The 11,728-nt window shown below is 38.6% G+C and overlaps 2 protein-coding genes and 1 pseudogene across 3 annotated transcripts in view; 2 read left to right on the plus strand and 1 right to left on the minus strand.

The window, feature by feature from the left end:
* The window catches only part of Hibch (3-hydroxyisobutyryl-CoA hydrolase), a 164,638-nt gene that overhangs the window by 81,029 nt on the left and 71,881 nt on the right, over nt 1-11,728 (minus strand). The window lies entirely within an intron of this gene.
* Nucleotides 3,331-6,440, plus strand: C4H2orf88 (chromosome 4 C2orf88 homolog). Its single transcript, XM_032901074.1, is given in 3 exon segments — nt 3,331-3,679; nt 5,888-6,219; nt 6,221-6,440. Coding segments are annotated over 2 exon segments (321 nt in total). The 5' UTR covers nt 3,331-3,679; nt 5,888-6,054; the 3' UTR covers nt 6,377-6,440.
* On the plus strand, nt 8,374-10,922 carry LOC116899365 (annotated as a pseudogene). The gene has a single exon (XR_004387720.1). The product of XR_004387720.1 is annotated as a serine/arginine-rich splicing factor 7-like (transcript).

An 11,728-nucleotide genomic window follows, 5' to 3' on the forward strand; every position in this document is an offset into this window, starting at 1 on the left:
TAGCATTTCAGGTTTTTTAAATTCAGGTCTTTGATTCAATGGAAGCTAATTTTTTATGTAGCATGATAGATACTCTCTGACTTCATTCTTTTGTATGTGGACATCAGTTTTCTCAGTAACTTATTGATGTTGCTGCCTTTTCTCCAGTGTTTGTTTTTGGCCTCATCAGATGGCTAATGTTTGATTAAAGAGGCCAAAAAAGATCTATGTTTGGGTCTTTGTTTTTGCACATTGTCTATGTATAGTTTTGTGCTGGTAACAAGAAGCTTTATTACTAGTGCTCTAAAATTTTGAAATGTGGAAGGGTAAACCCCTAGCACAATAGTTTTGGTTAGGATTGGTTGACTATCTGGAGTCTTCTCTGGTTCTGTATAAAGTTTTGAAATGCTTTTTTCCTTTTGAGACTGTTGTATGTATTTTTGATTGGAATTGCATTGAATCTACAGATGGTTTTTTTAATTTGGTCATTTTAATTGTGTTGAGGTGTGCTTCCTCCAGTCCTATTCTTTTGGGATTTATCATGAAAGTATGTTGGATTCTTCTCAATTTTTTTTTTTTTCTGTGTCTATTGAGATTATATGATTTTAAAAGCCAACGATAGTTTTTATTATATTTACTGACTTATGTATGTACTTATGTATTTCTAGATAAAGTCAAATTGACCCTGCATGGTTGATGATCTTTTGATATGTGTCTATTTCTAGTCATAATTATTTTATTGTGTTCCTCAGAGAAGTTGATCTTGAGATTTTGGTTTGTGGTTTTGGGTGTGTGTGTGTGTGTGTGTGTGTGTGTGTGTGTGTGTGTGTGTGTGTGTGTGTTTACCTGGTTTGGTATGATGGTGATACTGGCTCCATAGCCATAGAAGGAACCTGGAAGTGTTCCATTGGTTGTTGTTTCTCCTTCTCCTTTTAAGAATTAACTGTAGATTTTTGAAAATCAGATAAAATTCTGCTTTTAGATCATTTAGTCTGAGTGAGCTTGCTTGCTTCCTCCCTCCTCAGAAGGCTTACTACTACTACTGTTTCAGTTTTCTCATTTCTTGTGTTGTGGGTTGTTGATCTCTTTGTGGTTTAACGTTGGTGTTTTGATGTATTTAGGATTTATTTCTTTTAGATTTTCAGACTTGATGGAGTGCAGTTTTAGAAATATTTCCTTATAAGAGGCTGAATTTTTTTTCTTAGAGTCTGTTGTAAAGGTTTCATTATTCATTTCTGATCGTTCCTTTTTTTTTTTTTTTTTTTGTAAGTTGAGCCAAGAGTATGTCAATCTTATTTATAGTTTCAAAGAACCAGTTCCTAGGTTCATTAATTCTTTATATTGTTTGTACGTCATTAATTTCTGCTTATTTTTTTACTATTTATTGCTGTCCGCTGAATTTGGATTTGATAAATTCTCGAGTTGCATCAAGTAATTTATTTGTGTTTTTTTAATCTTATTTTTTCCATCTTTATTAAATTGGGTATTTATTTACATTTCAAATGTTATTCCCTTTCCTGGTTTCCATGCCAACATCCCCCTAACCCCTCCCCCTCCCCTTCTATATGGGTGTTCCCCTCCCAATCCTCTCCCCATTGCCACCCTCCCCCCACGAATCTGTTCTAGGCAAATATTGTTAAAATGTTCCTTGAATTGTTTTTAATGTATCTCAAAGATTTTGTTGGTTTTTTATTTTCATTTAGTTCCATAAATTTAAAAACAAATTGTTTTGATTTCTCTTTTGGCCAGTTCATCATCCACTGAGTTGTTTAAATTCCATGAGTTTTGCATTCACTAGAAATTTGTTTGCTCAGTTTTATGTTTTTGTTGCATAGTGGTCAAGCAGGACACATGGAAATTATGTAATGTTTTTCTGAATTTAAGATTTATTTCGTGTCCTAGGATGTAGTATATTTTAGAGAAGCTCATGGACTGCTCAATAGAACACACATTCTTTGATGTTTAGGTGGCATAACCTATACATGTGTTAGGTCCACTCGATTAAAAAAAATGTTTTGAGGTTTCTCTATTTTTTTGTTCAGATCACATTCTATTGGAGAAAATGAGTTATGGAAATCACTTACTATTGGGTTGGTATTAATCTCTTTTCAATTTCAGTAGGCCTTTTTGAAATTTGGTTACCAGAGTTTGGAACATGTTGAGTATTAAATGTTTTTCTTGGTCAATTGTTGCCTTGATTGGGAATGAAAATCCTTTTGTTTCTTTTAATTAGCCTTAAAGTCTAATTTTGTTAGGTATTTGGATGGCAATTCCTGTTGCCTTTTGGTCTCATTGCTTGTAATGCTTTTTCCATCCTTTCAACTTTCGAAAGTGGTTCCTAAAAACTGAGTTTCCTATAAACAACAGAAGCATGGATTTTGTTTCTTAATCTACCATGTTAGCCTCGTATTTTGATTGTAGACTTGAGTCCATTATTTTTTCAAGTTATTATCAAATGTGTGTATACAGCTATAATTTTGTTTTTTTCCCCTTAGTCATGCTTTTATATTTCATTAATTATAGCTCCATTTTTTTTTTTAGTCTCTGTCATGTAATCCTTCTTCCGTCTTAAAGTACTGCTTCCAGTATTCTTTTTTTTTTTAGGATTGTTTTTTGTAGACATGGACTGTTTAGGCTCTTTGTATCATGAAGGTTTTTACCCTGATGCAACCATCATGTTACATAGTTTTACTAGGTACAGTGGATGAGGCTGGGCACCATGGTCTTTGAGAATTTTGGAATGTATTGCTTCGGGTTCTTCAGGCTTACAAAGCTTCCATAACGAAATCACCTGTTATTCTGGTTGGTTTTCCTTCCTATGTGCCTTTTTCTTTCCCTTGTAGCTTTTGACACTCATTTGTATGTTTAGTGTTTTAAGTGTGGTATCTCATGAGTAGTTTTTTTTCTGGTCCCCTTGGTGTTCTGTATGCTTATATCTGTAAGGGTGTCCTTTCTTAAGGGAAGTTTACCCTTATATTAAGATCTGGTCTATGCAATTGACTTGGGATTTTTCTTTTTCATCTATCCCTTTAATTAGATGTGGTCTTATCATAGTATCCCACAGTTCCTGAATGTTTTTTTATGTTTAATTTTCTTCATGATCTTTGCTTGTGTTATCTCCGTTGTCTTCAAGAACTGTTATTTTATTTTCTACTGAAACCATTCTATTTGTAAGGCCTTCCTCTGAGTTTATTTTCCAGTTCTGTCTTCTAACTAAAATGTTTGAGTCTTTCAGGGCTTCCGTCTCTCTACTGAATTTTGTTTTCAAATCCTAGATTGCTTTTTTGTCATTTCATTTGGCCTTTACTTTTTGTTTTTTTGAGCAGTACTTTACAATTTTCCTCCTTATGTTCATTCTAAGTTCATTGAGCTGTTTTTGTCTTCTTAAAACTCCTTGGATTTGTCAACAAAGTCTATGATTGGTCTTTTAAGATCTGTGTCCTGGGGTGATTCTTATTTGAGAAAAATTCTAAATGACTGGTAGATTTTGGAGGGGACAAACTGTTTTGTCTTTTCATATCTTGCTCTTCCAACAATTCCTGTGCATGTGGACTTCATTGTTATTGGTTTTATGTTTGTTATAGATACAGCAGTCTGAGATGCACACAGGATGTGTGTTCTGTCCCAGGCCTGGAAGTTAGAAGGCTGTGGGAAGGGCTGGAGGACTGCCTGTGGCACTGGCCTTCATCTGAGGACTGAGGTGAATTCAGGTGGTTTGTGACTTCACTAGGCTAGACCTGGACAGTAGCTTTATAGTGAGCTGAATGGGATAAGATCTGTGAGATAGAGGTTTCTGGGCAGGTGTATCTGATGTGCATCCTGGCCCAAACCTGGAGCTTGGGAGAATATGGTCAAGGTTCCTTAGAAAGGGCCAAAGCACCAGATATGGGATCAGGGTTCCATCTGAGCATTGGTGTTGTGTGCAGGAGGTCTTCAGGGCAAGAGAGAAGACTCACCAGGCAATGTTAGGACACACAGTGTTTTGCCACAGTTGGAAACAAAAGGTGGCCAGAGTGTGGGGCCACAGGATAAATTTACCTCCCCTTTTTATGACAGAGTTCTCTAATCATTTCCATGTTAATTATGGCCAATGCCTGTATCACTTCTCAGTCCAAAATAGAGTCTATGGTAAGTAATTACATGCCTGTGTTAGACATGTGTAACTGAGGTAGACCCATTTTTCAAGGAGCTCAGTAGAACAAGACAGATATTCAACATATTCTATATTCCCTTTGAAATATGTCTCTGAAGTCTGGAGATGAAGAAATGTGAAGACAGAAGCCTGGAATTCTCTTGTCCTCTTACCATCCTTATTTGATGGGATGGTAAGAATTGGGAGTAGAATTAAGAGGAAAACTTTGTATTTATAGAAAATAAATATATAGCAGTTAAGTCCAGGAAAGGTTAACTTTTTTCTAGACTTATTTGATTACAAACTATTAAAAGTGAGTAGGTATATAGTAGTTTTTACTTCTAGGGAGCAGCGGTATTAGAAACAATAACCTTTGTTTTATGACTTTTAGGGTTCTGTCTGAGGTCTGTGTATAGGAACAGTTTACTTCATTCAGGGACTTTACCTGCCAGAGTGCATATGGCTGCAGCTCCTTAAAGTAGTCACTTATATAAACCCTAAAGCTCCCCCTTAAGAACATTCAATAACAAAACCCACTTAGGATGTAAACAAAGTACACCAGAGTACAGCCTATTTCTGTTTAACCACCACATAAGAATAGAATGAAGATAATATGGCCAAAGAAGTCTTAATAGTAAAGATCAGGACTTGGCAAATTTTCAGGTGCAAAGCCTAACTATGTGGGTTCACCATTGTTAGCAAACTCAGCCATATACCACTCAGGAGTTGTATTCTGGTCAACTTTGTTTATAAAAACATGGGGTTTTTTGTTTGTTTTGTTTTATTTTTTAACTTCCTGTGGCAATAGTGGCTGCCACAGCCTGCAAAGTTTTTGGACATGTAGCAGTAGATAATGAAGAAATACAGACACACATACAGAAAGGCTGAGGGTCAAGTAAAATACCTTCTACACAAATGGCCAACATCCCTATTCCAAGCAAGGGAAAGCCTTGCCATTTCCATGAGTCTGAAGCACTGGGTTCCTTGACAGCAGTGCTCCCAACATGAATGCTCAGAGACTGGGGTGCATTCTCTGTCCATAGATTGCACCACTAAAGAAAATGGGGAATAAAAAGGCACAAATTTCAAATGGTTATTTTGAAGCACTGGTTCTCAACCTGGAGGTCAAACCTGGAGGTTCTCAACCAGGAATTGTCAAACTACCTTTCAAGGGGGTCACATATCAGATATTTACATCATGACTCATAACACTAGCAAAATTATAGTTAGGAAGTCGCAACGAAAATAATTTCATGTCACAACATGAGGAATTGTATTAAATTATGAAGGCTGAGAAGCACTATTTTTAAAAATTGACTTAAAAATAGCCTAATTAAATGGGGTGGCACTCCTACCCACGCAAGGGAGCAGCAGAGAGGAGAGGGGAGCAAGAAAAACCAGTGACAGAAAACTCGAAAAGCAGAGACTTGTTAGGAGGGATTTGGTGGTTTGATGGGATAAAGGAGAGGGTAATACGGAGAGTATGATCAAAGTACCTTATCTATGTATAAACTGTAAACAAATTACAAAGGGAAAAAAATAACCATTTGTGGGAATTCAGGCCAAGAATGGCCCTTGCCAATGTAAAATTTTATTTCATTTAGTTTTAATTTTTTTTTAAGAGCTTGAAGAAACGTTTGCATGTTCTGACATTCCTGAGTCATTTCTCCAGCTTTGGCTGGTAAGGTTGTTTGTTGAGAACTTCACTTTTCTTTCAAGGGACTAAGAACTTCTACATCACACAGAACCTTAGTGAACACTCCCTTCTCTTAACAGGTAAACACAAGACGTGAAGAGTAGGAAAAGGGACCAGTGCTTGCCAAAGGGGCCTGAGAGGGAGGCCAGGTTACCACCGTGTGGACAGCCCTGCACTGGTTTCCAAAGATGCTCTTGAAGTAGTCCTCATTAACACAGCTTGCCTTCACCTGCCAAAGCTCTACATCATGGGCTGCATGAAGTCAAAGGAAACGTTCCCATTTCCTACCACATTAGACATTGACAAGCTACACGAGAGTGAAGAGGCCTTTATGCCAGGTGATACCTGTCAATATAGGACGCCTTCTACAGATGAACAACAGCAGTCCAGGGCGTGAAGAAACCCCCCCCAGTGCCGGTGCCGTGATCGGTTCCGTGATCCTTGAATTTGCAGACCGTCTGGCCAATGAAATTGTGGAGGATGCCTTACAGCAGTGGGCATGTGAAAACATCCAATACTACAACATCCCATACATTGAGAGTGAGAGCTCTGACATCACCATTGATTGATGATACTTGACTGTGCTCTGGATGTAGTCGGTGCTAGTTAAATACATATGTTTTCAAACTCCAACTGGATGTTAAGCCGTGTCTCTGATATTAGTGTAGGGATGCTTATGGTGAAATATAATTTTAAGCAGTTCTACTATTTTAACATCAATGTATATCTGTTGATCTCAAATTTTGGTCAACAGAAGGCCTGGAAAGAGGTTCCTACGCCACCCAGCCATTAGCTGTCTGTCATACCATGCTCTTCCTGGGGCAGAAATGACATCACCAAAAGAAAATGTTGAGTAAAAAGTGCCCAAGTTCCAAATGGTTATTTTTTAGGGGGTGACTTTAAAATGACTATTTTTGTTCATTTATACCAAAAAAAAAAAAAAAAATAAGCCCAGAACCTGAAAAGGGAGTTTCCTTAAGATGCAAAAAAAGAGCTAGGAATAGAACGCCAGCCATAGTGACCTGTTGTCTGTTGCATGTCTATTGTCAAAACCATTTGCTATTTGTATCAGGGACTGCCCACTTCCTGACAGCTGTAACCAAGCATTAGAAAACCACCAGAGGAAAGGGCTTCCTTGAATGTCGTTCTTAGTAGGAAGTCTGTTTTTGTAGATGGAAAGGGGAGAACCACCCTCAGTCTCAGGGTCATGCCACAGCTGTTACTGGATGATTTAAACTTTGCATGTTACAGCCTTCTTTAAAAGATAATTTATAGAAGTCATGACAGTTTATCACATTGAAATAAGCTCTTTGGTAGCTTTTATTCAGTAAATCTTAAAAATGACAGAAATTTAGTCTGCAAGGTGAAAATTTGAGCCTGGTTTTCATAGCTAACCATGTATAAAGCCTCACTGCAGTGCTGGTAGAGGGGTGGATGTGTAGAGAGTACAAGAGGACTGGAAATTCTCCCACAGTCCTCCCAAAGGGAGCACCTGTGTGAGATTTAGCTGTCACCCGTGCCCTCAGAACACTCCTAGACACATACTCTCTCTCCTGAATGGAGAACTTGTGTGAGTTTTAGCAGTCATGCATGCCCACAGAATACTTTTAGCCATATTATAGAAAAGTGTTATAAATTAGGCATTTAAAAGACTATCATATGTTTTATTTTTTAAATCTTAACTTTTAAAGCTCAACAGTAAGAGAAGACTTAGAAAAAGTCAACAGAAGAGGACTGAGTGTCTAGAATCATCACTACGCTGTGCTGAACAGCAAGAGGAAATGGGGCCCAACTATACCCGTCCTTCAAGGATGCCGTTTATCAGCGTTCTTGAAATCCAAAGCCATTGAAGAAAGGCTTTTGGTATCATTGTGAGCTAGATAGGCACTCAGGCACTTGACTTTATCCACAGTGAGAAATGCTGCTTCTAGTTTTATAGTAATTGAAACAGAAGTCAGACAGTTTTAATTCTCCAAGTTTTCGGAGCAGAGAGGTTGTTAAAATGAGTGACAGCCATTGTTCAGTTTCCTTTCAGACACCCATTCGTTCTCTTCATTCCACTAAACCCTGGGAGTCACAGTGCTGCAGCATACACAGTATTCCCCTGCATGGTAATCACAGACCTGCAAGCGACCACTCCTGCCCCTGTGCCTTCCATAGGTATAATCTTTAGTTCATGGAGCAGTGTAGTTTCCAGTGTCTGTACTGATGATTCAGGCAAAAGCCCCTAGATCATGATGTTTCTCATTCAATTGGTTTCTCATATGAAGACGCCTGTTGCAAAGTTTCTTGTTACTTAAATATAATTAAGTATATAAAAATAAAATATATGTTGGTCAGAACAGGAAGACATAGTCTACACAGAGATATCTGCAGGTGGGTATGGTTGAGTATTCAACTTCAGGTTTCTTCTTCTTCGCCCAAGGGTGGAGCTTGCCCACTCCACATCTAGCTAGAGGTTTGCTCCCTGCTGCCCCTGTGTTTCACAAATATAGTTTAACCAACTATGATGAACATTTTCATCATGAAAGCAAGCACTGTCCCTTCACTCTGAGTCAGGCGTGTGTGTGTGTGTGTGTTCTAAGAGACCTACTTTAAAATATCTAAGAACTATATGTCAGCCCATAAACAAGTAACCCCAGGCTTACATAGTAAGTAGTGGGGGTAAACGGTGTGTGATAAAAAAAATTGAACAAGTTTTATACCACACTGGACAGTATCAGGATATAGTTTGGCCTTGATGAGAACTAGGACTCGTTCATGAGGAATCGGCCCTCTTTCATGCCTTTATATTCAAATAACTGAGCCTCACTTGATGTCTTTCATTAAGGAGTAGAGGAGTGAGGAGGAGGGACCCATAAACAGAACACTGAACAATATGTTAGCTACTGGACAGGGACACGTAGAACATCAGTCTAAGGGCACATGACCTCCCAATGGCAACTGCAGAAGTAGATCAACAGAGGAAAACACGTCCAACTCCTTACTTCCTGAGACTCTCAAAATGCCAGTGTGCTTCACTGCCCCTCCCTGCTGTCTTTTTGGTACTGTTGCCTTTTGATTCTAGGCCTTGAATGCTAGAATCCTCCCATCTGAGTTGCCTTATCAGTTCTTTACAATCTACCTATGGTTATTATCACTTAAAGCACAAATTTGAAGGAGAAAAATATGATAAGCCCAAGGGAATTTGTATCACGCTGCCTCAAGCATTAAAAATAAGTGTACATACAGGAATTGCACGATATGCACAGCCTAATTATCACCATTGGCATTTGGTGAGATGGGACCGAGTACACTTCTGAATTATATTATTTTGGAAACCAGAAGTTAGACACAATAAATGATGTCAAAAACCAGTAATGTACATGTAATATCTATACAAAAGAGCATCTATGTGAAATGCCCCAGCAAGCCAGGTGTTTCTTCCTTGGAGCCATAAACACTAGCTCTAAACACTGTCACTTTAGTCCCAAACTTACGTTTTGTTGGCATACTCCCTTCACTGTAGGAATTAACTCTGAAGTGGTATTTTTTTCCCAAATATTTTTTGTGAAAATGGTTATGTTGTTTTTTTTTTTTGTCCGTTTTGTTTTTAACTATAATAAAAGCCTAATCGCAGTTATCTGTCAATTCTCATTTAATTGAAGCAAATATTTTGTGGCGCGGTCCACTTATGTTTCACATAAAGACTCCATTCTGTATTGCTGACATGTACACAGTGAACATGCATTTGTACAGACAAGCTCTTCAGTTAGAGTGTTGAGAACTAATGTAAAACATGGTCAACACCATGGTATTATTTCAGACTGCTCTTGATGCTTGGTGGGAAACATCCTTTCTGACAGGCAGATTAGGAGCTGAGGACATGTAAAAGTATGCTCCGGGATGGAGTTGCCTCCAGGAGTGCAGGATTGGGGCGGGGGTGGGAGGTGGTGCAGGCACAAGCCCACTGCTCCTTTCTGTTCTTTTCTTAACCTCTCTTAATTTTTAGGAGCCTGGGATAAAGAAGAAATTATAACAAGTTAAAAATAAATGATTAGCTGACTCTAATATAGAAATTATTCTTAGAAATGATTTAGTCCCGCTGGGGTCGGGATCGCGGCAGAGGAGGCTGCGTGGAAGCCTCCCTGCTACTCGCGCTGTGAGCATTACATGCTAGAGCCAAGTGGGCCAGCCATCATGTCACGTAACGGGCAAGGAGGAGAAACAAAGGAATATGTTGGTAACCTGGGAACTGGTGCGGGTAAAGGAGAGTTAGAAAGGGCATGCAGTTACTGTGGACCCTTAAGAACTGTATGGATTGCCAGAAATCCTCCTGGACTTGTCTTTGCGGAATCTGAAGACAGGAGAGATGCAGAGGATGCCATTCAAGGATTGGATGGGAAAGTGATTTGTGGTTCTTGAGGGTTGAATTATCAACAGGCATGTCTCAGAGATCTCAGTTTGATAGGCCATCTGCCCGTCATCCCTTTGATCATAATGATAGATGCTGTGAGTATGGTGAAAAGGGTCATTATGCTTATGACTGTCATCGCTATAGCCGACAAAGAAGAAGCAAGTCACAATCTAGATCACATTCTTGATCCAGGGGAAGGCGATACATTCGCCCACGCAGCAGGAGTTGCGGAAAGGGGTTAAGATCACCATCTCCTCGACAAGCAAGGTCTGTGTCTCTTCGTAGATCAAGATCAGCTTCACTCAGAAGACCTAGGTCTGGTTCTATAACAGGGTCCCGGTATATCCAATCCTGCTCAAGGTCGATATCAAGATCCAGGTCTATTTCACGACCAAGAAGCAGTCGATCAAAATACAGATCTCCATTTCCTAAAAGAAGACGTTTCCCATCAGGAAGATGACACCGAACTGCAAGTCTAGAAAGAATGGACTGAAGTTCTCAAGGTCACCCTGAAAAGTCATTTTGTTTACATTATTATAAGGGATTTGTTATGTCTGTAAAGTGTAACCTAGGAAGGATCGTCAACCATCTAATCACAATGAATGGATTATTACTGTGTAAAATTCACAGCAGTAAATAGTTTTTGTTGAATGTATTAACATCTTATGGTCTGAAAATGTGGATTTTTCTTTGACACAAATAAAATGTTTCTAACTAGATGTTTTGATTTGTGTTCAATGTTAATACTTTTTCAGTTGGGTATGCATCAGACAAGGTAAAAATCAAGAGAACTGACCATATTTATATGGGCCTGTATTCAAAGTTTAATGGTGTTGGTTAAGTATTAAACATCACTAACTATCCATAACACTGGCTAGGATCTGAAAGGACTTTGACATTTTCATTTTTCTCATGTACCTTGGATGAGATGATCTTTGAGTGCATCGTGGCAGATCTCTAAATCAACGGGGAATTAGTGTTAACAATCTCAAACTGTCACGCTCAGAGGGACCACTCATTAGCCTACAAATGGCATGACAGGAAATAAGCAGAGTTACTGGAATAAATGTCAAGAAGTAGAAACTGGTTTCTGGAGGCTGAGATTTTAGTAGTGGTGTAGCTTTTCAGACTGTTTAAGTTGGGATGATTCTGCTCAATGTACTTCCCTTTCAAACAGTCAATTTAATATAAAAAAAATGCATGTTTGAGGAATTGTCTGAATTTGGAACAAAACCTTGTAAACCAGCTTTGCAAAAAGAAATAGAAGATCTTCAGTCTGGAGTTCTCTGATGTTTCTTGCATATCTATAAAGTGTTCTGTTAGGGGCTGGAGAGATGGCTCAGTAGTTTAGAGCTCTGGCTGTTCTTCTAGAGGAACAATTGAACTCCCAAATCAGGGGATCCAGTGTTGTCTTACGGTCTTCAGGAAGACAGTGCAAATGTACACATGCACGCAAAATATGCATGTACATAAAACTATTTGAAAAATTCTGTCATCTTCCAATTACTAAAGATACTTATATTTT

The sequence above is a fragment of the Rattus rattus genome, chromosome 4 (genome assembly GCF_011064425.1).
Source record: "Rattus rattus isolate New Zealand chromosome 4, Rrattus_CSIRO_v1, whole genome shotgun sequence".
NCBI lineage: Eukaryota > Metazoa > Chordata > Mammalia > Rodentia > Muridae > Rattus > Rattus rattus.